Source organism: Strix uralensis, chromosome 16 (assembly GCF_047716275.1).
Source record: "Strix uralensis isolate ZFMK-TIS-50842 chromosome 16, bStrUra1, whole genome shotgun sequence".
NCBI classification, from domain to species: Eukaryota; Metazoa; Chordata; class Aves; order Strigiformes; family Strigidae; genus Strix; species Strix uralensis.
The window spans coordinates 11,933,047-11,956,943 of record NC_133987.1 but is presented as its reverse complement, the minus strand read 5'-3'; the positions used below and the strand labels follow the sequence as shown (position 1 = coordinate 11,956,943).

The following is a 23,897-nucleotide window of genomic DNA, read 5'->3' as shown; positions in this document are numbered from 1 at the left end:
AATCAAATAACAACCCACCTGTTCCAGAAAACCTAATTTTGTTTGAGTATTAATGATCTGGTCATAGTACATTCCTCAGTCACTACAGACTTTATTGTTCTTATGACAACATCTCTCTGATCTCATTTTAAAAAACAAACAAACACAAAAGTGAAAACACAGGACGCATTAAGGATTGTTCCCAAAGGACAATGCTGTGTCACAAAATCAAAGGAGTTCACCACTAACAGATGCAGGAATAGTTTTAATGGATCTTCGTTAATGGATTGCTTCATGGTGAGAAGGATTTTCTAAAAATGATCATTCAGGAGAGTAAGAAATTGGAAGAAGAGGAACCGTTGTAGAACTGCAATGCTGTAACAAGTCCAGTAGCTCCAATGAAGAAAAGGTTGACTAAACAATTGCTCTGATGAAGTTGCTGCTACAGCTACTGTATGTGAGTATGAGGAATTATGAAGACCTGGGAAATAGTACAAAAAATATGAAAATAAATATTTATAAATAACAGGTGGTGAGAGGGCTGAAAGCCGTATTTATTGTAAAATAGTTTGTGTTCAAAAGCCTTGTAAAAATGTAATAAGTGACATTCTGTGTGTTTGTAAATCAAATAGTATCCTTTCAATGCAATAATAAATAACTGAACCAAATACTGTTTTTAAGGAGTCTGTGGGGAGGGGGAGGGAGGGCACATAAGCCCTCAGAGTTCAGCAAGCTGTTACTGCTACCTTGCCCTGTAATGAAGCCAGGTCACACTATCTGTAATCCTGTACCGGTGCTGGCACGCTCTGTGCGTTCAGCGAATTGCCAGTTCGGGGTGAGCAGGCAAGCCAAGCGCTAGACCCGAGTGAGGATCCAACCTCACTCTTTTCGCCCTTAAGACTTACGTTAGTTGTTTGGGTGGATTGTACTACCTGAGCCACACGTGCTACACGTGTACTACATGTACACCTACCATGTGTAGCCCAGATGAATTGTCACAAGTTTACCTGTCGCCAGGATTTTCTCAGGGACCGGCTTTGCTCTCCCCAGGGAGCAGCTGCTCCCTCTCTGGCACCCCACATGGATCAGGAGAGCTAGACTTGCCAGGGTGGGTCACAGAAGAGAGTGACGGAAAAGCTCTGCCATCTGATTATCTCCACTCTGTATTCATCTTGCCTTTTTGTTAGTGTTTTACAGGATTTTTTTTGACCAGTACGTTTATGGACACTCTCATTGTATCCTTAAATTTACAGGGTTCACAGGACAGCTTACAGCAACCCCACAAGAATAAAATGTTACAGGTAAAATACAGTATACAGTGACAAGAAAAGGTGTGAGCAACGACAATTGCCACTGCAGCTTATGTGAGCAAAAATTTGTTTCACTCTGTTTTTTTTCTTTTCTTTAAACAAATAGTTCTGTGTGCAGTGGAAGCAGTAAAGCCTGGTCTCTTATGGATTTGGATTGTCCTTGTCCATACAAACTGAGCTCACACTGTACATCTTCCTTTAGCAGGGGCACTACTCAGCCCTCTCCCCTATTCCTGACTGCCTGTTGTCAGGAAACTTAAAGAAACTCAGTATATATGAGACCTTTATCCAAGTTTGATTAAAACCGGTTAAGTTCACAATTTATCAATATAGAGCAGCTGACTGACAGACGAGCAAGCACTGCAGGAGGTACTGCGTAAGCCTTGTTTCTCTAGAAATGCAGAATAGAAAATCACAAGTGTAAAGTTACTTCCCAGTGTGAGCATTTTAACTATATGCAAACATGTAATTTGCTTTTAAATTAGTTATTTATGAATCTTTCATATATTGCTTTTATTAGACTAATAGCTCAGGACTGCATCCTGGATTACACCAACACTTTTCAGAAGAGACATCGGGCAGTTGACTGCAGCCCAGTGAGAAGTGCAGGCTGTGGCCTTTTTTTGACTATTCCTCAGTAAGGACTAACTGAGGAATTTTCTGGCTTTGCGGTTGCGAGTCCCTGTGGAGTCCCACCACTCCAGCCCTGTAATGTCATACCTCTGATTTGTTATTTCAGGTAAGATGCTTTTTACATCACTGTTACAACAGTACTGGTTAAAGCTAACTGACTTTGTTCAATTGATTTATCGTTATTAAAAATCCAGTATTTGAAGTTTTAAGACAACTTGTAGTATCAGTTTGGAATAGCTAGCTGACTTATTTCTGTCAGTCTTTACTGAGTCTTAGTTTAAGCTGGCTATTGTTTGAGTTACTCATGCTCTGACATAATTGTAAGTGTGTCTTTAAATGATTAAAATTTAATATGAACGTTCAGACATGGCACAGCTATAGTGGAAGAGGTAAACGTGTTCACAGTTTAATTTTTGCCTGGGATGGGTAACTGAAATTCTGCAGCTCCTGACCCTTTTCACATCTTCCCAGGCACAAGTGACCACAGAGCTGAACAGAGACCCGCTGCCAGCTCCGGCGGGCAGGGACCTTAGTGCCTGTTTGTTTATGGTTCTGTTTCCTCTTCGGGGATTCCTGCTGAGTTGCAGGTGTTTCTGATGCTCTGCGTTGTTCTGAGCCATGTCCTGCCACCGACTATCCAACCGGTAATCAAGAGATGGTGTTTTTTTCCCGAACAAGCTGCTCAACAGGTATCTCAGTGTGGACGGAGCCCCAGCCACTGACAGGATGCTTTCATGCAGTGGTCGCAGCGGTATGAAGACACATGGAGGTAAGAGCCACCATAGGATGCTGTAGGGTCCAAGGATGCTGTGGGGTCCCCAGGGATGCTGTGGACTGCAGGGATCCTGTGGGGTCCAGAAATTCTGTGGGGTCCCCAGAGATGCTGTGGGATGAGCAGAATCCCAGGGATGCTGTGGGGTCCCCAGGGATGCTGTGGGATGAGCAGAATCCAGGGATGCTGTGGGGACCCTGGGGATGCTGTGGGGTCCCCAGGGATGCTGTGGGATGAGCAGAATCCCAGGGATGCTGTGGGGTCCCCAGGGATGCTGTGGGATGAGCAGAATCCCAGGGATGCTGTGGGCTCCAGGAATGCCTTGGGGTCCCCAGGGATGCTGTGGGGTCCCCAGGGATGCTGTGGGATGAGCAGAATCCCAGGAAGGTTGTGGGATCCCAAAGATGCTGCAGGATGAGTGGGACCGCGGGGGGCTGCGGGGAGCCCGGGGGGACTGTGGGAGCCCGGGGGTGCCGTGGGGTGCCAGCGGTGCTGCGGGATGAGTGGGGCCCCGGGGAGGCTGCGCTGCGGGCCCCCAAGGAGCCCGGTGCAGCCCATGTGCGGGGCAGGCGGGGGTTGGCGGGGGCGATCGCCGGGCCGGGACATGTCTCTGCCTCTGCGGTGCGGCGGGACGTCCCGGTGCCGCTTCCCGCCGCCCGGCCCGGCCGGTCCCCGCAGCGCGCACCGCCACGGCGCCCAACGGCCGCAAGGGGCCCGGCCGGCGGAGCGGAGCCCGAGCTGCCCTGGCGCCCGGCCCCGCGCTGCCCTGGCACCGCGCTGGCCCTGGCACATTTGCAAGTGAGATGCAGAGAATACCTGGAGGAGCTCGGGTGACTTTTAATCTTTCATTGCGGCACAGGGAAGGGATGCGGGTAACTAAGGCAATCGGTAGCTGCAGCCTCTAAAATGCCTTGTCCGTCAGGGATGAACCCTTGACCGTTGTTGTATGGTCGGGGAAGAACCGCCACGTTTAAGAAATAAATGATTCACTGTTACTTTTTTCTTAATATACTGACCGACCCTTTCTGTCACATAGCAATTCTTTCATTCTAGTTCCCCTGGAAAGTGAGGGATTTGATAGCCTTGTTCTCTGATACACCTTCTAAAGATACAAAGTAAGTATCAGGCATTCCTCTTTCCTTCTGAAATCCTCACGTATCTCAACCCCATCGCTGCCAAGGATAAAAACACAGTGTGTTCTTAACTTACATTCAGCTGCCGCTACTTAGAAAGGGGTTGAAAATACCACTTTTCTCAGATGCGTCTGTCTTTGTGGTACACCGGGGACAAGTGGAAGAAGCATTAAAAATTTCTTTGCTCTAGGGGAAGTTTTGTTCGGCTGCTGTTCTGCTTGGCCCTGCTTGCTTGTTTTTTAAGCACAGAAACTTAAATGCAATTTGTTCATCATTAGTGTTTTCCTGACGGTTCAAGATTTCAAATTCAGGTATGGGCCTACATCACTTGTGACACAAACCAGAATGAACTGAACTAAGACCACGAGATGCATTTCACATAGGCAGCAAATTCTCTTCCACTAATAAAAAATTATGGTCTGTACTGTTATTCTAATTTTGACCCATTTGTGGAAAACATTTGAATTCATGGCAGTAGGGAATTTTTTTTTTTTTTTAGCTTTTCTTGATTATTTTGGATAGCATCTGCAAATAAATATTTAGTCCAAAACATGCAACCTTTGTTATTTGTTTTCAGGATGCTGTCTTTAATATAATATACAGACATTTAAAATGTTTGTAAAATGTGACAATTACGATTAAACAAACTCTTAAACAATCTAAGCAGAAAAATTAAATTAGTCTGTTAAAAGAAATCTTTGAAATCTGGAAATTTTGTAGCCAGTGTTTTGCTTTTTTCTCTCTTAAACAGGTTGCATTAAAGGAAAGTTTTGCTGCTGTGAATAGAGCTTATTAAGATGAAGCTCACTGGAATCGTCTGCATCCAGGAGCGCTATGGAGCAATTTTCAACATGGAGGAGAAGTTGTTACATGTGTCTGGTAATAGAAGACAGTATTTCACTGACAGAAAACTTACACGGCGTGGGGTAGCAACACCCTGGCGCCAAACCTCTAACTCCGAAGTGAACAGAAATGCTGGAGCACTGAATGAAAAAAGTATGAGAGCAGTAGTGACAGGAGGCGGAGGCTACTTTGGATACAAGCTGGGATGTGCTCTTGCCAATGCAGGAGCTTCTGTCGTTCTGTATGACATACACAAGCCTATCTGGAAAATTCCCAATGGAGTAGTGTGTATCCAGGTATGAAAAATTACATTTTCACAACAGCCAAAGTTAGCTTGTTTACCTTTTCCATAATGTCTTACTAGTTTTCACAGAATCCAAATACCTAACTGCAAATGATTGCAAATTTCAATAACCTTTTTAACCCACATGATTTTTTTGTCAACTGATTTAAGTACATCTGAAATAAGGAAAACAATGAAACCTGTAATGCGTAGCACAGAGAACCCACTTCACCTCCTGACACTGAAGTACTCCTCAGGACCCAGTCACTGTCCTCATCTGTGCCTTAGTTTAATCACCTGTAGAATGAACATAGGGGGATTATGAGGCTTAATTAATGTTTTTAAAGTCCTTGGAGTTCTCTGGAAGAACATATGATTATCAGGAAGCATTGAAATGGGCCTAGTTTTCAGTCCCAGGATGTACAGTAAGTACAATGATAGATATGCACTCCCTCTCTGCTAACCTGCTGCATGACAAATGCTAACCTGCAGCTTTCATTTCAAGTCCAACTATCTTTTCATATGTATTACAGGCAGATGTCAGGGATTATGATGCCATATCTGCAGCCTGTGAAGGGGCTGACTGTGTGTTTCATGTAGCTTCATATGGAATGTCAGGAAGAGAGCAAGTAAGTCCAAACCATTTTGTATTTTCCTGTGTGATTGTCCACACTGAGGATGAGAGACTCGGTGATGTAACACTGCGTGTTAGATTTTATCTCTTTAGATTATCCTGAGAGCCTGAATCCAGATCCAGGCTGTTTTGGTAAATTGCTCTGTGCAAACTGTTGTGCTAGCTACAAGCAGTCTTACAGTACTGTTTTCCTAGTTGTAAAATTATTTCCTCCCCATTAGAGGCTCTACCAGCACCCTGGGAGGGCTTTTGAGTTGGAAATGGCATTGAAGAGTTCTGAAAATAGCGCAAGGACAAAAGGAAAGACAAGGGAGGCTGGTTCCCTCCAAACCCCTCATCTTTCCCTCAACCTTTCACATAGAACTCCTAGCTGTAAGGTCACTGGGAGGAATGAAACCTGAAGTAAATTCTAAACTATTTTCTATAACTAAATTATAACAATGGCTGCATTTCAAGTCTTAACTGTTTGCCATTAGTGGGTAAAAAGCTGTAAGGATGTATTTGATGTAGGACTGAGCCACAATTCTTATGATTAAAGTTACAAACACATACCCTTTCTTACCTTAATTAATAAAACAAACTTCAGTAATTACCTCAGCTAGATAAAATAGCTCATTCAAAGATGTTTGCAATTGAGCAATGCATACTTGGAATTGGTCACTGAAGTGCTACTGAAACATGGATATTGAACACATTGCTGCAAGATGTACAATCACTGGAAACGTGTGTTCAGAAGCACCGCGATTCTCTTTGCTTCAAGCAGACTAGTCTGTAAAGATGCAAAAAAAATACAGACGTAGTTTAAAAATAATGATTTGAATTCCTGAAGTCTGAAACATCAGTCTAAATGATTATTTTTATGATCAAAGCACTAAACTCATTGCTTTTATTTGGGGACATTTATAACATCCCCCTATTGAATTTAAAATGTATTATTATTTTAAAATGCACAATTTCTTTATTTTCCTAGTTGCACAGAGAAGAAATTGAAACTGTAAACGTTCATGGAACAAGATTCATCATTGATGGTATGGTATCTAACCTTGCCATTGGGTGTTAGTATAGCATATCAAAATATTACACCACTTAGAAAAAGCCAGTTGGTTTTTTTGGCACACACTGTTTTTTACCAAATACTTAACATTTTTGGCAGAAGATGAGGAAACATGTCAGGTTTTTTTCATGCTCGATTCTGCTATGGGGTGTGATATGATAGCCAGCACTGCAGTTCAACTACTTCAGCTTTTTGTAATCGTATTTGATCTGATGTCAGAATCCATATCCATGTAAGGAGTTAACTGTTTCCGTGTGTATTTTGTGGCAGTAAACCTCGTTGCTATCGAATAGCTTGTGCACAGGTAGTGGGCAGCCCTTGAAGCAGATGGTTCTGCTTAGAACCTGGCTAGAGCTGAAGCCCATCTCAGCAGGCTGGTAGCCGCCCTCCCAGAGGCACAGTGTTAGCTTGCAGCATCCAAATTAGCATGTCCCAGATTATAAAGCACTTGATTCTAAACTGGTATTGATCCTTTAAATATGCTTTGCATTTTAAGTCACCCAATCATAAAATGGAAGGATTTGCTCTTTTAAGATTTGTCAGTTTCTCAGAAAAAAGCTCATACAAACTTCCTTTCCATAGTTTCATCTTCCACTAAACTAATTTACTTTACACATTGCCACAGCCTGCAAGCAAAGGAACATCGCTAGATTGATATACACCAGTACAGTAAACGTGGTGTTTGGAGGGCTTCCTATTGAAGATGGTGATGAGGAAACTGTGCCATATTTTCCAATTGAAAAGGTAGTTTGGTTGTATTATATTTTCAAGTTTCCTCTTCGTTTACTTTCTTGTTTCTGAAAAAGCCTGGTGTTTTTGTGACCATGTTTTGCCTGATGCCAGAATCCAGGTACAAGAAAGAAGAAAGAAAACTCTTTACATTCTTCGTAGATGCTATTCACAACCTTGACACAGCAGTTTCATGTACTTTGCAGTATATATTTCTCTGTTTCCTATCAAGGCCTTGCTTTTGGAAAATAACTCATACAGTGTCCCGTTAACATTAATGAAATTCCACCTGGACACACGGATTGTGTTATATGGCTTGGTGCCTCTTTAGCCATTTATTATTTATATGATTTTTCTGCTTCTCCCTTATTGGAGATGACGTATATTCATTGTAGAGTTGATATGGAAAAGCAGTCTATTTTTATATGGTTTTATTGCATTTAATTAAAAAGGAGAAAGTATTTCTGGGTGCTTTGTATACACAGTTGTTTTTTGTTTCACTCCTCTCTCCATCAAGTACTTCACAGTCTTTCAAGAAGTAGAGATGGATAGAGAAAATATTGAATTTATATTTTGAATAATATATCAAATAATAGTTTCTCTGGGATAGTGCCACAAGAAGGTGAACAAGATAATTCAGACCAGTCATAATGTATTTAAAACTTGGCTTTTGACTTTTCCGTTACCTGAAAAAGAAATCCGGATTACAAAGTAGTGATCAATTACATTCTTGGCAGCATTCAAAGCATACATATATTTATTGCTTCTCCAATGTGCTAAAATTAATTAACTGGATTTGCATAAACAAAAATGCTTGCTTACCTTAGCAATGTGCATGTGTTTTACCCTAAACTAATAACCCATGAATTCTGTATTTTGAGGTATTTGTTGCCATCTGCTAAGTAAAAACTAGTAGAGAAGAGATGCCCCTCTGCCCTGTCATTTCAAGAACAGATAAAAACATATTTGCTTTTTCTCTGTAGCATGTTGATCATTATTCCAGAACCAAATCAATTGCAGAACAAATGGTACTAGCAGCTAATGGAACGCCACTAGCAGGTACTTTTGTCCTCGCACGAATTCATAGAATTTACTCCTCCTCTTCTTATTCCTCACTACCATCCTGTATCCTGTATCAATCCTTGGTGGAAGATTGTGAATTGTGCAATTATGAAATCAAGTTATCTATCCCCTCGCACAAATTAATAGATTTTCACTTTGTTTTTAAGTTCCCACAGCATCCGTAAAAAGTTTTAGCATGGTAGCAATTAGTTCAGTATGTTAATTGAAAAGATGAAGACAGCTATAAATTAAACAAAAACAAGTGTTTAATGTCACTGTACTATGCAACATAAGTAAAACATGAATGCTGATTAAATTGTTACCCACCCTGCCCCAAGTTATATTTTAAAATCTGAAGAAGCCACCTGATACTATAGCCTGGAATTATTTATTAGTGCTTCCCGAAGTTTTCCATGTTGAGGAAGCCAGTTATACACTTGAATACTTAAGCTCACCTGTGAGATACTATAACTGCCAGTGCAAAACAAACTAATGTAAAGTGTAACATGATTCTATGTGAACAAGTGATACTGAGCTAAATTTAGCTGTAGACAACTTACAGAAAAGACTCTCTTCACTTGATACTTGCAGAGGGCTATAAAGAGATATAAAGTCATTGGTGGGCATTCCACTCCAATAGAATTATTTTGTTTAAAAAATAAAGGTTTCTTTTTCCTTATTTCCTCTTCACATCAAAGACCATCTTATTTTAGGAGCAATGCACAGTTCTGCATTTGTTGATGAAATTGGAACCAGTCAGTGTTCCAAACAACCCATTTTGATCCTGTGCCATAGCAGGATTGAGTATTTTGCATGTTTTCAAGTACTATTAAGAACAGCTATTAGCAGATGATGAACCAGCTAACTGATATACTTGGGAAGTGATTGGATTTTTATGATGGTCCATCCTTTCTCCCACTGAAATTATCACGAACTTCTACAGCACTTCTCGTGGGCTGTGCCTACCGTTGAGAACCTTTCAGCTCTACCCTGTACTGCTAGCGAGTCACTGTTTCCCATCAATACTTTTGTATGAGATTAATTGGTTTCATTCCACTTTCCTACCAATAACTTGCTCACTTCAGCAAACTCATCACCACAGCTGGCGCTTTGGTACAGAGAAAAAGGACTGGTGAGAGAGAGGTTTGAAATATCTGGTAATTTCTAGGAATCCAACTATGCTGGCAGGACTTCCCTGAGTCTTATCTTGCTGGTTTGCATGTTCTGATTCTGCCAACTTAATATCCAGCTACTAATCCAACACCTTTCAGTATGTATTATTTTTTAAGATGGTGAATTTATTTCAGAGTAAGTTCTGCTACCACAGTTTTTGGTTCATAAAAAGAAAGGTATAGCCATGTGAATGTCACTTAAGAATGGTCTTACCAATTCTTCTAGGAGGTGGAATGCTCTATACATGTGTTCTTCGCCCACCAGGAATCTACGGACCAGAAGAGCAAAGACATTTGCCAAGGCTAGCAGTATGTATTTTAATTTTTTGATCAGCAGAATCTTCTATGATATACAACAGCATCACTTATTTGTGCTATAAATTGACCTTCTTACTAGGCAGCAAATCAACAAGTCAATTGGCTCCTGAGTGTGATACAACTTTGTTATATTATATCTGTAAAGAATGCCTAGTACATTTAAAAAGCCCTTTTTTGAAATACAAACACCTGTTAAGTCCAGCTTTATAATGCAATGCTTACTATAAGATTCAGGCCAGTCTGTGATATTTAAAATGTCTGTTTGCATGCAAGTTACACTAAATGGTTTAAAATATTAATGAAAAGAGATACAGCAAAATATCTTATTTCCAGTCTCAACTATTAACAGCTTTCACGATCCAATGAAACAAGTTAAGGAGTCGAAAGCACCTTCTGGTACAATAAGTTACTAAAGGGCAAACAGCTGAGGTGCTCTTGTTTTACTTTTTCACTTGCTGTGTTTTAAATTGTAGGACTAGTACAGTGTTTAGAATATGATCCCAGTAGAATTATATGAGTCAGTTATTTTAAAAGCATCAGTACAGTATAAAGTTACACACAGCTTTGAGGAAAGAATATATTCAAGCTTACCGCATAATAAATATCTTTGTTTTGTGGCTGAGGTAGGGAATTATATTGAAGTCAGTCAAAATATACTTTATAATCTTCTAAATAAAATAACTTTTAAGAATGGTAAATATAATTTTAGTTAAACCTGAGATGTTTGCTTTAGCCCCCCCCCCCCAATATAGTCTTTTTAAATTTCTGTGTAAGAATTTAAGCTTGTTATGAGCCCATTTTAAGGCATTATGCAACTGTCACATTTTGCAATTTCTAAAATGTACCCATTAAATGAAAAGTGTGACACCTAGCATTACCTTCCATTTTCTCCCAGCCAAAGCTATTTGTTAAATTTGATCCAATTTTGTGAATACTTTGATCCATTCAGAACTGTATCTTACCTTTCCATACAGTATTTTATTTATCCTTTGAACAGACTTGTATTTTTTTGTAAATTCAGGACATAAATGTGTTCAATATGTTCTTCGATCCTTCCTCATGAGCAATATTTTTAAAGTTCTCTACACTTCTTGATTTTTAATTGATTCATGTATTTTTTTAAGTAGAGACAAAGCTACAATTAGCTGGACAAGAAACTGCACTGTACCTCATCTTAAAACCCATTTTGCTTTCGTTTCACGTTTGTTTATGTCTACAGAAGAATATTGAGAGAGGGCTACTTAGCTTCAAGTTTGGGGATCCTTCTGCTAAAATGAACTGGGTGCATGCAGAGAATCTTGTTCAAGCTCAAATTCTAGCTGCTGAAGCTCTCACCCCTGAAAAGAACTACATAGCTGTAAGTGAACAATAAAAGCACCACAGTTTTGACAGTGGATCCTGCCACTTTATCCTGTACTGTAGTAACTACTGTAGTAGTAGTAATTAATATTTGTGTTATTGTCCTTTAGCTTATGTTGCTGTCTGTATTTTTAGTTGACAAATGTGCTATGAACAGTGTGGAACCTGGCAGCATTGGCTGTGCAGTGTGTTAAGAGTTGGAATATTCAGTTCTGTAAGAACATCTCCATCTTTGCATTTTTGTAATATAATATTTGCTATTTCTGGAAGATGAGCAAAGAATGTTATATATATGCTATGTCAGAAATGAAATTGGAAGGTCAGGCAGATTTATCCCCTGTTCCCCTGTATATAGATCCAGGCTTAATGTTCTGAACTGTGATAATCAGTTCTTCCCATACCATATGCAAATAAAAGCACATTTCATCTGGATTGGTTTCAAAAATAGTTGCAACTGTTTTCCTCCTTGTAAACACAGTTTTTTATTTGACCTAGAAGCACTACCCTTGAAGTATTAGTAGAAAGATTTTTGAAGTAGATTAAACTACTTTTTCTAAAACCCTAAAAGCAAAAGCAAAGAGGTAACTTATGCCTTGGTTACACAGATGGAGTCTTGCGGATTTCAATGAGTCTTAACTAGACAGAGAGCAGAACATGTCCCACCATTTGGTGAATTTGTGTTAACAGTACAAGTGAGATATGGCACCACTTTCAGTGCATTTGCTAATCTCTGTATAGCCCTTCTGTATAGGCACATCTGTAATAAATAATTTATACCAAGGCATGTTAATCACATAAACCACTTGTCCCCCAATTTCATTGCACACATTAGTACAACTGATTGAAACACATGTAGATAGTTTGTTGACTTGTATGTACATCCATGCATATTTTATATTGCTGTATTATTTTTAAGCTATTCACAAGGAGTGAGATAAAGAAAAATAAGTCAATATATATGTAGTATTATTTTTACTAACTTTTCTCTACCTCTTTAACAGAGTGGCCAGGTGTATTTCATTAATGATGGCGAAAAATTCAACCTTTTTGAATGGTTAACTCCACTTGTACGTGCAATATATACTTCAACTCCAAATACATTAATTTCTTTGACTGTATACAACTCCAGCTTTTGTGTGCATGTTACATTTGGTATGTTTGCTTTGGGTGTAAGAGTTCCGTTCTGAATGTGGGTTTAATTCCTTCTTGAATTCAGTGTGATTAGTGCTGTAACAAAGCCTACCTAAAATATTACATTAGAGCAACTGTCCTCACTGAGACCAAAGGACCATCTAAACCAGTATCCTCTTTTGAGTTGTCATTATCTTCATTTCTCGGGCACACATCTGTTAATGGTGGCTATTTTGGGTGCACAAAAAATATAACTCCTAATTATTAATCTGTAATATACAGTCTGTTCAAAAGAACATTTTATTGTTAACAGTGGGCTCAAAACCATAAATATGTCACAATGTTAAATTAGGTATCAGCACACATGACACTTCAATCAATTATTATAAACTTTTTTTTCCTTTTTTTAAGACTGCCACTTGAAAATTACATAGTGTCTGCATGTGACATGTAACTGGAATCCCCTGAAAAATGAAAACTCAAATAGTAACAGCAATGACAATTTTTTCTGGTTTATCAGTAAATATTTCCACAAATATCTTCTGTATTGAAACTTTAAGACTTGCTTGAAGTTTCCGTTTTTATCACTGTTTTTTAAATCTCTTTCAGTTTGAAAGATTAGGTTGCAGTAAACCACGGATACGTATTCCTACTTCCTTAGTTTATGCATCAGGTAAAAATATTTTATCAACTTTTCTCTTTCCTGTCCACACGACCCTCATTCCTAATTGTAATATAATGGTGGGGTTTTTTTAATTTGCCCAAAATTTTCATGTATAGAAGTATGCTGTGGGCTCATCTAGTGTGCAGTAGTTAGGGGTGCAGTAGTAGTAGTTCAGCTCTACGCAGTGTGTTGAAAAGAGAATGATCTCTTATTTAAGTCCCACAAAAACAGCTTTTATAGGGCTTAACTCCACAAAGTTATACATCTGTTAATGGTATAAACATAAAAAGTTAAAATGCAAAAATCCATGACTTCATGAAATACACTGAAGACTATCTGTTTTGCTGCATGGGTACATTCCTTGTTCTCCTCTATCCCATGCTCTCCAGAATCAAGCCCCATGTGCAGCTAAAACACAATCCAACTTTGAGTATTTTGTTGTCACCCCATTTTTTTATGAAGTCTTACAAGTTTTTCACAAGACTTGTCACTAACCCTCCAAACCCTTTTCACACAAGCACCCTATTTCAGGCTGACTGAAATATTAAGATTAAATCCAACCCCTTGTGAGCAAGTAGCCCTGTTGATGTTAGCAATGGTGCCCTGAGCTCTTAGGGGCGTGATTATCCTTCACTATCATATACAGAGTGAGATATGCCAAAAGCGTAATAGCATAGCAATTTACTATTCTTATCTCAAGTAGAAATCTTTTGTTATGCAGCCATGATAATGGAATACCTTCATCTGATGCTGAAACCATTTGTTGAACTGTCTCCACTGCTGACCAGAAATGAGGTAAAGTCTTTGTAAACTCCTCTTCATTCTCACAGGATGCATACATACATGTTAATACTGAAGTACAATTTAAGATTAAGTTAGTAGAAAGTAAAATCCACCCAGTACTACTTCAGCACCCAGTTTCCAGGGCAAATGTACGCATCATGTACCGTTTAGGCAATATATTATGCTTGTTACCATAATCTTTGAAAAGAGAAGCACTTAAGTTTCCCATCTGGGAGAGGCTGCTTCAGCTCCTTCCTCTCAAGGGCCAGTATCCTGTATGGCTTTAGCTGGTTAGTTGGACTCTAATTTCTGAAGATATTTAAGCACTTAAGAGATGGCTTTTATCTGCCTCCTTTGATACATAAATGAGTGCAGAACATTTTTTGTGGATGTTTTCAAGGCTAGAAGATTCTGCTTTGCAGTTTTTACTGCCTCTTTGGGCTTTCAAGATTCTCTTTTTGAGTGAACAATTTTAAACATAATGGGACATAATGTCAATAGAACATTCATATAATGTTGTGGGGTAGTGGGGTTTTTTATTTAACATTTCCTTTAATTGTGCTTTTACAGACTTTGTTCCTGTTTCCTATGTATTCATATGTTTGTATGTTGACTCTTTTGCCCTAAAGGTACAGAACATTTCTATAACTCATACATTTCGAATTGACAAGGCACGAAGTCAGCTGGGGTACAGCCCAGAGAAGTTTGCATTTGCTGATTCTGTGGACCATTACATTAAAACCAGACCAGAAGCCCGGAATCATCACATCTTCCTCAAAGTTTTGCTTTCTTTAATTGTTAGTTTAAGTTTGATCTTTCTTTCTTTAAGATTTGATGGCCTTTCAGTTTTGCATTTTTTTAAAGAGACACAACACTGACTTGCATAAAGTGCATGTACTCAGTCACAGTACTGCCACCTGGCTCATTCTAATCTCCACAATAGTTAATGGCCCCAATACAATAAACAGCAAGTTATTTTTAGATTTAAAAACAAAACTGTAACATCAGTAGCTGTATTTGAGAAATTAAAATACAGTAAGCAATTACGGCCAAATCACTGAAACACACTGGAGTCAAGACTATTGCATGTTTATTTCACCAAAAAAACAACTTTCCACACTGACTGCTGAAGTAAATGAGAACCTGCAGAATGAGCAAGAGCTACAGCCAGCCTGCAGTGCTTCGCCGGTGAAGAAAAATTGCTAAAGGAGAAATATTGACCACAGCTGCTGCTACGGCTCACACTGCCTTGGGGAACTGAGGAACTAGCAAAGGGACGGACAGAACCGATTACTGTAAATAACATACACCAGCCCTACAGAGAGAGTTCACACTGTGTGAATTTCTTTTGTGAATTAGCTGTATCACTGCATATGAGGGAAAATAAAAGTGTACTTGAAACTTCACTAGTCAGTCCTGTGCCTCTGCGCAGTCTGTTCCAGAACCGCTCCCGCCCTGCCCCTGTGGTGCAGAACCATCTGTGACAGCACCTGGCACCAGTCCGGAGGCCTAAGGGGGCACATGCAGGTATGGGTTTTCATGAGTCAAACTGACATTTAAATTAAACTGGAAGTTAACTAAGTTACATTAGTACATTGATGTCACAGTAGAGGAATCTGCCGCTATGGGTTGTACTGCTTCCTTTACCTGCTGTAGTGGAGGACAACTAACGATAAAGCTTAGTTGCTTGTCAGCTGAGGTACAACTATGGTTTTGCACCCGATTTCTGAAGTACAGCAGTTGTACTGAGCAAATCCCTAGGTAGCTGAAGTGAACAATGTGCTTTTTGAATTACTGTTCAGCTAAAATAGGCCTAAAAACCACCTGCCACTCATGCTGATGATTTATCACAGAAATCTCCCTCCCATCTGCACTTTTTCCAGCCTGTAACATGGGAAGCACAATGCGAGCATGAAGAGCAAGCTTGGGAAGGGAGATGGGACTAGGGATGAAACGGGAGGTCTAGAGGAATCAGGGTCGGGAGGTAGTAATCCTAGATGGATTTGAGAATTCTGGAGAAGGCGAGAGGGCTGAGACCTCACCTCGGCTGCCTCTGTACAGGGCAGGTAGCAACGACCCGGGGTTGAGGGAGCAGTAACCCCAACACTATGCGGGAAGGCAGAACTGCCAAAACTAGTATTTCCGAGTTTATTTTTAAGCCGAAAGACGTAACGTTTTTCACAGTACATACCACAACTTTCTGCACTTCGATCGCAACGAGTGTGACGGCCAACCCCCACCCCGCCCAGCGGCCGCCGAGCCCGGCCCGGCTGTAGCACCTCGGGGCCGCCGCCGGTCGTTGCCAACGCGGCCTCGGTGGTCGGGCGGCGAAAAGGAGCCGCCTCTGCGGCGGGGACAAAACAGCTTTGGCAGCGGTGGGATTCGAACCCACGCCATCGAAATGACTGGAGCCTAAATCCAGCGCCTTAGACCACTCGGCCACGCTACCGCCTGGGTGCTCAGCCGCCCGGCAGGCCTCTTTCAGGGGGGGCGGCGCCGCCGCTCTCCCCACCCACTCCCACGCGTTGCCCACCTGTGTCTGCACTACCACGGCGCGCTCCGGCGCGGCCGGCCGGCGCCGCCCCTCCCCGAGAACCGCAGCGGCTGCACCGGGCGCGGCCCCGCTCGCTCTCCGGCGGAGGAGCTCCGTGGCCACGGCTGCCGGCGGCGCCGCCCGGGCCCGTCCCCCGGCCCAGGCCCCGCGGGCTCCCCGCGGCCAGGGCGGCCGGCGCGCGCCCGACAGATGGCGCCGCTGCCGCGCGCCGGGCGCCGGCTGCACACGTGGCCTGGGCGCCGCCCGCGCTGACCCCTGACCCCGCGGCCGCCGCCGGGGAGCCCGGAGCGAAGCCCGCGCTGCCTCCCCGCGCCCCGGCCAGCCCCCGGGCCGCGCCCCGCTCCTCCCCCGAGGCACCCGCCGTCGGGCCGCACCTCGGGGCGCCTTGTCCTCGGCAGGCACGGGGCCGCCCCTCGGCGAGGCGCTGCCCGGGGGCCTGTTCCCCACAGCAGTAGCGGCAGAGCGCCAGCGCGTCTTCAGGAGGGCTCTGTCCGGTGGCGCGGGTCCGCCACCCTCGGGGCGTCCTTTGCTGCGGGCACGCGGGGCCGAGGGCAGCCCCGCGCTGGGGCCTTCGCAGCCGCGAGAGCAGGTTTGCACACGGCCCCCTGCCAGGGAGAGGGTCCGGTCTGCCCGCCAGGCAGGAACTGCCCCCGCCTTCTCTCCTACCCTCCCTGAGGCAGACGGTAGCCTCTTGGCCCACGGCAGCGCAAATGCTGCTCACAGCTGCCGGCACACCGCAGGGCTAGTGACCTTCCCAGCCAGCTGCTGACTTGGCACCACAGCGTGCCTCCAGCTGAACCATTCCCACCCAAAATGGGAGGCCCCTGGCTGCCTTTATCTCGGTGTTGCTCGACATGGAGCAGCAGGGGCTGGTACAAAGTGCAGCTGGTGGCCAGGACTGTCCATACGCAGCTCATCCTGCTCCATCTGTGCCTCGCTTACCTGCTGCTGCAGAGCTTGGGCATGGTGTAAGCAGGTGCTTTTACTGTCCACCTCAATGAGGGAGCTGGGTTTGGCAACCAGAGACAGATTCAGGCTATCGCTGGTGAGTAGAAAGACAAATTCTCTTACTCTGGGAGGCCTGCAGGAGGAATTTGTTTAATTACTTCATGGACAGAGCTAAAAATATCTGGACTAAATGCTGTGCAATTAATACAGAGAAATTATGTCTCCCATTGCTCTCCTTCCTTTAGGAAGTCATGCGCTGGTGCTCCAGGAAGGTTTATGCATGTATATTATATGCACCTGCCATATGGCTGAAGTGAGGTTTATGACCAACTGGATTTACCTCATAAAAAGGGACTGTCATAGGAGTATGTGGGCACAAATTGTTCATAGGATTAAGTGATTTACAGGAATTTTTCATCTGGATTTTCAAATGAATGCAGAATAAAACTGCTCTGAAAGTATCATCTAGGGTATGCTTTCCTTTTTCTTTTTGAAAACCACAGCTCCCTATAACAGCAGTTTTTAAACAACTTCAATTAACATGAGCATACTAGAATTTAGCAAGTTTTGGTGCTCTTGGAAAAAATATATAAGCACTGCTGAGCATACTAAAGGAAAGCATAATATACTAGACTCGCAGATCACTAATTTCCTAGGTGGCCATTTTAAATTTTAATTTTTAATATTTTCAAAAAAACACCCAACATGAATCAAACTCCTCATGTGTTAAGGATATAATGGGTAACATCTAAACAGAAAACTAAAACTAGAAGATGCAGCATGCCTGGGCTAATATCTGATATGTAATTTTGATATACATCTTCAGTATTTCATCATCACTGATTGTTCTTTTAAGAAAATGTTATAGAGAAGAGAAGCCCCAGTTGTAAGCCTGAAAATAAGTACACCCTTGCATCAGGGTACCAGAGCTGGTTTATTTAAAAGCATGAGAAATGTGTAGCTTGAGATGGTATAACCTAACTATGTTCCCAACAGAGCAATATATCCATGAGGATATATAGCATAATACAGCTGTTACCCACTGGGTCCCTTTTAGTCCAAAACAATGCTGTGTATTTGCGTGAGTTTAAAGCCAGTTACTCTTGTGACTTGCTCAGTTGTGCTCATATCACACCAGTAACAGTATTCCACCGTTATCAGTACCCCACGATAGCTGATGGTGATTTTTTTAACCATTATCAACACTTTTTCATGCAGTGGGAACCGAGCATCTGGCTTCCACTAGGCCTTCAGAATTAATTTGACAAGTCTGCCCTCTTCCCAGGCCCTGCCGTGAGGCATCCCGATGGCAGCCCTGCCGGGTGCTGCTTTCCCCAGGGTGCTCAGCTGGGCTGCCTGCAGAATGAGAAATGGGGAAATGCACATTCTGGTGCTGATGGGGCAAAAGTGCTCTGGTTTTGATAGTTGTTAATATTTACAACAGTGATTTGCAGCTGGGAGATGAATAGGACCTCGAGGTTTTCTGCACAACCCGCAAACGTTGTAAATGTGCTTCATTTGAGCTTAAACTCTGCAGGAATTTGAGGCTACCCAGAAATGTGCCTGTAAGAAGCAGCATTAAATGGGGGCTCAGTCAAGTCTTGGCTTTACATTCTCAAATGAGGGCTGCACACTCAGTGCTGGAAATTGCTGCCAAAATCACAGGTACCCTCAAAATTGCTGGCAGCATTCCTGGGTGCACATGCTGCTCCCTCCAGTCCCCAAGCTACGTAAGTAACGGTGGTGGTAGGCGGGTGTTCCTGGCAGAGAGTCAGAGCATCTGCTCTGTGTGTTTTTAATTAAATATTAGTAATCTTCCTCCTGAAGATTATCTCGGCACTAATGTTGCAGCAGCATCTCTCTGTTGCCTCTCTTTGGAGAGAACAGGGATTGTGCGTTCTTCTGTCTGTGATGCTGCAGGAAATGGTCTGTCGTGAAGGATGGACTCACATCTTCCATCTTGGTTTTGTAACCCCTACTTATGGCAAAAAGCACTAATGAGGATTATTTACATGAATACAAGATTCAATGACAGTAAAGGGGACAGATTCTTTGCAGGCTGCCAAGTGATACAATTAAGCCAGAACCTATTTACATTAATTTCCATGTAATCCATGAAAGGAGTTTTGTTTAAATTTTCCACAAATTGTAGCTTGAGGAAAAGCTTAAATATGGGTGTTTTCAACCCAGAAAGCTGATGTTTTAGGAAGAAAGTAAATGTGAGTGACTTGAGGAAATCTGAAATGTGGTGCATACTTCTGCCATTTCTGACAGGGAAGTGAAGCACTGTGCAATTTCATGTACCTGAAAAGGCCAACCTGAAGCGCACGAAGCCCCCATAGGCCCCACGGTCACTGCCCATGTCTGCTCCCTGCCTTCCCCCAGGCTGGGGTCTGGGGGGGCTGCTGTGCCAAGGCCCCTTCCCGTGGGACCACCTGCCCCCGGAAGCCCACCTTTGGGCTCCAAACGCTAAGAAAGAGATGAAAGGAAAGTCGTCTGCCGCTCCCAGGAGCAGCACTGGGGAGATCTGGCTTCGGGGGGTTTCCGGCACAGCCGCTTTCCCTCCTGCTCCCTCTCGCCCGGGATTGCCCCGTGTCTAACCCCTAGCACTGCTAACCGAGGGGTTTCTCCTCAAATTTTCAACGTATTTCTGACAGGAACAAAGTGTCTGGGACGCTCCCCGCCTCACCGTGGCGCGAGGCTACGAGCGCGTCGCGCACCTCCTGCGGCGCCGCCGCTGAGGCGAGCGTGAGGCGCCGCCTTCCCGCCCACCGGCGGCAGCGCGGGCGGTGCAGGGCGGCCCCGCTGCCCGCCTTCCCTCCGCCGGGCGGCTCCGCTGCCCGCCTCCCCTCAGCAGGGCGGCTGCGCGCCCGCCTGCCGGGGGCTGGGCGGCGGCGGCGCGGTGGCGGCGGGATTGCTCTGCACCGGCCGGGGCGGCGGGTCTGGGCTGCACTAACCCGGTAGGTGCCTTCGTGGTGCGGGGGGTCGGGCCCGAGAAAGCTGTCGCGGGTGGAGTGCGGGGGGCGGAATGGGCGATTTTAATTACAGAAAATGGTGAACAACTTGGCGGGCATAGCCTGTAAAAGGCCGTCGGCCAAGTGTGAGCTTGTGCGGTGACCTAAAAATAACCAGATGTTTTTGTGTCGGACAACACTCCTGTACTTACGCTTGGAGATAACAGTTTCATCCATATGTGTTTCCAGGATAGGACAGTTAATTTTAGGGCACGCCCGGTTTAAAAGTCCTGAAATCCTGTTTGTAACGGTGGAGCAGCCCAAGGGGAGAGCGGTGCTGGTGCGTGCAGAGCGGGCAGCGGGACTGCAGGCGGTAAAGGGCTGCCCAGATACCCGCTGGCAGCCTGGAATGGCCTTTGGGACCGTTCGTGTTTCGATAATTTTTCAATATGCACTAATCATGTGGTTGATTAATAATGTGAAGTACTGGAGCAAGTGCTTACAAAAAGTCAGTGATAATTGATCAGTGTATTTAAAGCCAGTTGGAATAACAGTTATTAATGGCAATGGAGGGACATTTTAAAGTTATCTTGAAAGTTCCTTTTCTGTTCTTTTACAGCCCTGTGTTTTGGCAACTGCTGACATAGTATTTGTTTGCATGTTTGGCAGAAGGGTGGACTTGACTCAGAATGGTCATTTCTGTGCTTTACTGCTTGCAACTCTAAAAGCTATTTCTGTGAAGCTGCGGTGCATTTCCTCGCGCAGGGTTTTGAGTTTCAAATGCTTCATACTCCACGCTGGCCCAGATGAACTCTCCCATTTGCTTCATGAATTTTGCATCATTGCTCTCTGACACTCTCTGGCTAATGCAATGCATTATCCCAGCTGTGTTTGCAGACAAACTGGATGTGATTTGCGCCACGGTGTTTGTGATAGTGACACGCTGGAAGGGACCTGAAATAAAGGCTTCTCATTAGAAGATCTGTACTTGGTAAGACCAGGTTTGTCAGAGTTAGCCAGTGAGTTGAGACATTTCTGGGTTTTTTTAATCTTGTTTTTTATCAGAGCTGTTAGTGTGACTCACTAAACCTGTTTTCTTGCCAGTACATGGTGCAGATGAGAACAGACGTTTGCTTCACAAGGGTCGGTTGGGTGTTTGGAAAGCGCAGTAGTTCTGTAATGTGCTACAGGACCTTAATGTAGCAGTGGGATTGTTCTGGACCATGTTATGTAGCTTTGTGTCTATAGTTCGTGAAGATCATAACACTAAGTTGTAAGGTGCACAGCCTGTGTAGTTGCTTAGGTTAAATTTCAAATAATTTTAAAAGAATGTTAATCTGAAAAAAGCAATTTCTCTCTTAAAAGAAAAAAATACTTGTTACTGTTACAGGTATCCTGCTAGATGGCTTTAGCTGATGTGGTATTAAATCAAAAAGGATTTAGTATTATGCCAGGGAGAGGGGGGTCATTCTTGGTTTAATGCTTCTCTACAAGAGAAGGTGGGACTTCCTCTGTTCTAGGGCAGTTCGTGTTCCCCTGTCCTGTGCTAAAGTGGTGCAGAGGGCTGTGTCTGAGCTGAAACGGCCACTAAGAAGTAGCTGGAGATGCTCCATTTCTCCCTTCTTTTGCTGACTAGAGTAGAGCATTCGTATTGCTCAGATCTTTGGGATGAATTAAGGCAGTTTTCAGTGCTGAGGCAGCTGTGGGGTCTTGCTCAAGGGTCTGCCAAACCAGGAGTGTTTTGTAACAACAGACACCCTACAAGAAACAAGTTATTTTTATGAGTGCTGTGATGTGAGTTTTCCCCTCTGATGATCTGTGTTTGCGTATGCACTGTGCTCAGCAACACAGTGGATTGTCCTTGCAACTTGCCTGCCCCTCCTGGTGCTGTGACTCTTGGATATAGAGGCAAGAGAAAGAAAAATACATCAAACAGGCATTGGAAAAGCCCAAAAGTTCATAGAGACTTGAGCAGATTTAATGAATGACCATATTTTAGAATATTGCCATTTTGAATCACATAGTACAAGATTGATTTTAAAAAAAAGGAATACATTTTCAAAGTAGATTGGAGTGGGTAGTTTAAATTAGAGGTTTTGTGTGATAATGCAGGCTTGCAGCCTAAGTTCTGTGCAGTCTGACTCTGCTGCTTTGCTTTGATTCTGTAATGGATATTAAAGACTAAATGATGAAAATGTAGCAGCAGTGAAGTGGGGGTTCCTAGATAGTGCAGCTTTATGCCATGATGCGAAAGCGCAGAATATAAACCCTGGGATGAAGCTCAGGGCTTTTGGTCAAATAAACCGAGGTTTAGAGCAGTGTTTGTGGAGTTTAAAGTTTGGATATTGAACTCTGTTTTAAAGAGCACAGTATGTGGACAATTTTTAGTAAATACACTTCCAAAGTAAACACCACAAGTCCTTTACAAGAAGTATGGTTCCAAGAAAAACTGACAGAGTTTTATAAACACCATTAGCTTTAAATACAAACTGGTTTGTGTCATGATGTTCCATTTACACAGCAAGTCACAGAAATCGTGACTGTTTGCAATCACTACTACATAAACCTGCATTCCCGTTGCTGCTGCTTCTCAGACCTGATGGATCTGCTGATGTGTATTTGACTGCAGTAGTAGAAATGAGTGCAGGACAGCAGTTGGGGGTATGAGGCTAGTCCAGTGCTACAGTATATCCTGGAGTTAGTGGTGTACTTGAAGCATCATTTTACATCTGCTGTTTGTGTGTGCTGACAAGCAGTAGAGGTTAACGTTCTCATGTAGTCATTAGACTTTGGTAAGACGATCGCAGTAAAAATGGTAGTGGCAACTGAGGATTCCTTCCCCTTCCAGTTATGTGCTACTGCTTCCTTCCAGAAATGACAGCTCTCACGTGGTCTTTGCTAGAAAAGCAGATTACATGAATGCTCCAAAGCTGCTTCAGTGCAAAGTCAGATGAGTTGTCTCAGACCTCCTTCAGCAGTGGTTTACTGTAGCTGATGGTGCCCGATGGAGGTGGAGTTCTGGTGCTACCTGTGCTGCTAGCTGAGCCGTGGGAATGCTACCTCTGTCAGAAAGCCAGTAACCAACATAATGTTGCTAATGGTGAAAGCTGCCAGACGTTAAAGCACTGCTTCTGTGGTGACCATCTTATCAGTAGCTGTGGTCTAAGGTCTGCAGCTATGAACGCTGCCGTAGGAGTGTATTTATCTGGTACTACTTCATGGAGAAAGAAGGTTGAATTTGCACAGAGCTAGAGAATAACAGCGAAGCAAAACTGAAAACCTTGCTTTTTTGGCTAGCAGTGTGAAAATCCCTGATTTAGCTGGTTGGGTGAGATTGCTCTAGAACTAAGCAATTGATGGGACACTTAGAAGTGTCTGCTTTCAGCTGCATGCTGTTGCGCAGCCAGTGTCAGGGCTGAATTTTGGAAATTCTAACTAATCCTCTCTTTTGTAGGTGCAAGTATTTTCAAAGTATCTATGTAGGCTTCCACCTCTTCCAAGGGCTTTGATTATTCCTACATCTCATTTTTCTAGCTTGTAAAACAGATGATACTTCTATTAGATGGGTGTTGGGAGGAGGGA

At 43.2% G+C, this 23,897-nt stretch overlaps 2 protein-coding genes and 1 non-coding gene across 9 annotated transcripts in view; 2 read left to right on the top strand and 1 right to left on the bottom strand.

The window, feature by feature from the left end:
* The first annotated feature begins 4,392 nt into the window (after positions 1-4,392).
* On the top strand, positions 4,393-14,737 carry LOC141950791 (putative short-chain dehydrogenase/reductase family 42E member 2). The gene is made up of 11 exons (XM_074886093.1): positions 4,393-4,966; positions 5,487-5,582; positions 6,558-6,615; positions 7,267-7,385; positions 8,354-8,429; positions 9,831-9,913; positions 11,142-11,279; positions 12,283-12,348; positions 13,022-13,085; positions 13,798-13,871; positions 14,489-14,737. Exons 1-11 carry the CDS (start codon positions 4,625-4,627, stop codon positions 14,735-14,737), a joined length of 1,365 nt encoding a protein of 454 aa, XP_074742194.1. The 5' UTR covers positions 4,393-4,624.
* Positions 14,738-16,226: 1,489 nt separating this feature from the next.
* TRNAL-UAG (transfer RNA leucine (anticodon UAG)) lies at positions 16,227-16,308 on the bottom strand. Its single transcript has one exon. It is a non-coding gene; the product is annotated as a tRNA-Leu (tRNA).
* A 963-nt stretch (positions 16,309-17,271) lies between these two features.
* EEF2K (eukaryotic elongation factor 2 kinase) overlaps positions 17,272-23,897 on the top strand; it is a 35,576-nt gene continuing 28,950 nt past the window's right edge. For 4 of the 7 annotated variants that reach the window (XM_074885680.1, XM_074885681.1, XM_074885674.1 and 1 more), the window contains exon 1: positions 20,220-20,321. The gene's annotated coding sequence lies outside the window, so the exon portion shown is untranslated. Of the gene's footprint in view, positions 17,459-20,219; positions 20,322-21,065; positions 21,307-23,897 lie in introns of those variants that run through there. The other 3 variants (XM_074885675.1, XM_074885683.1, XM_074885677.1) reach the window with 3 other exon arrangements.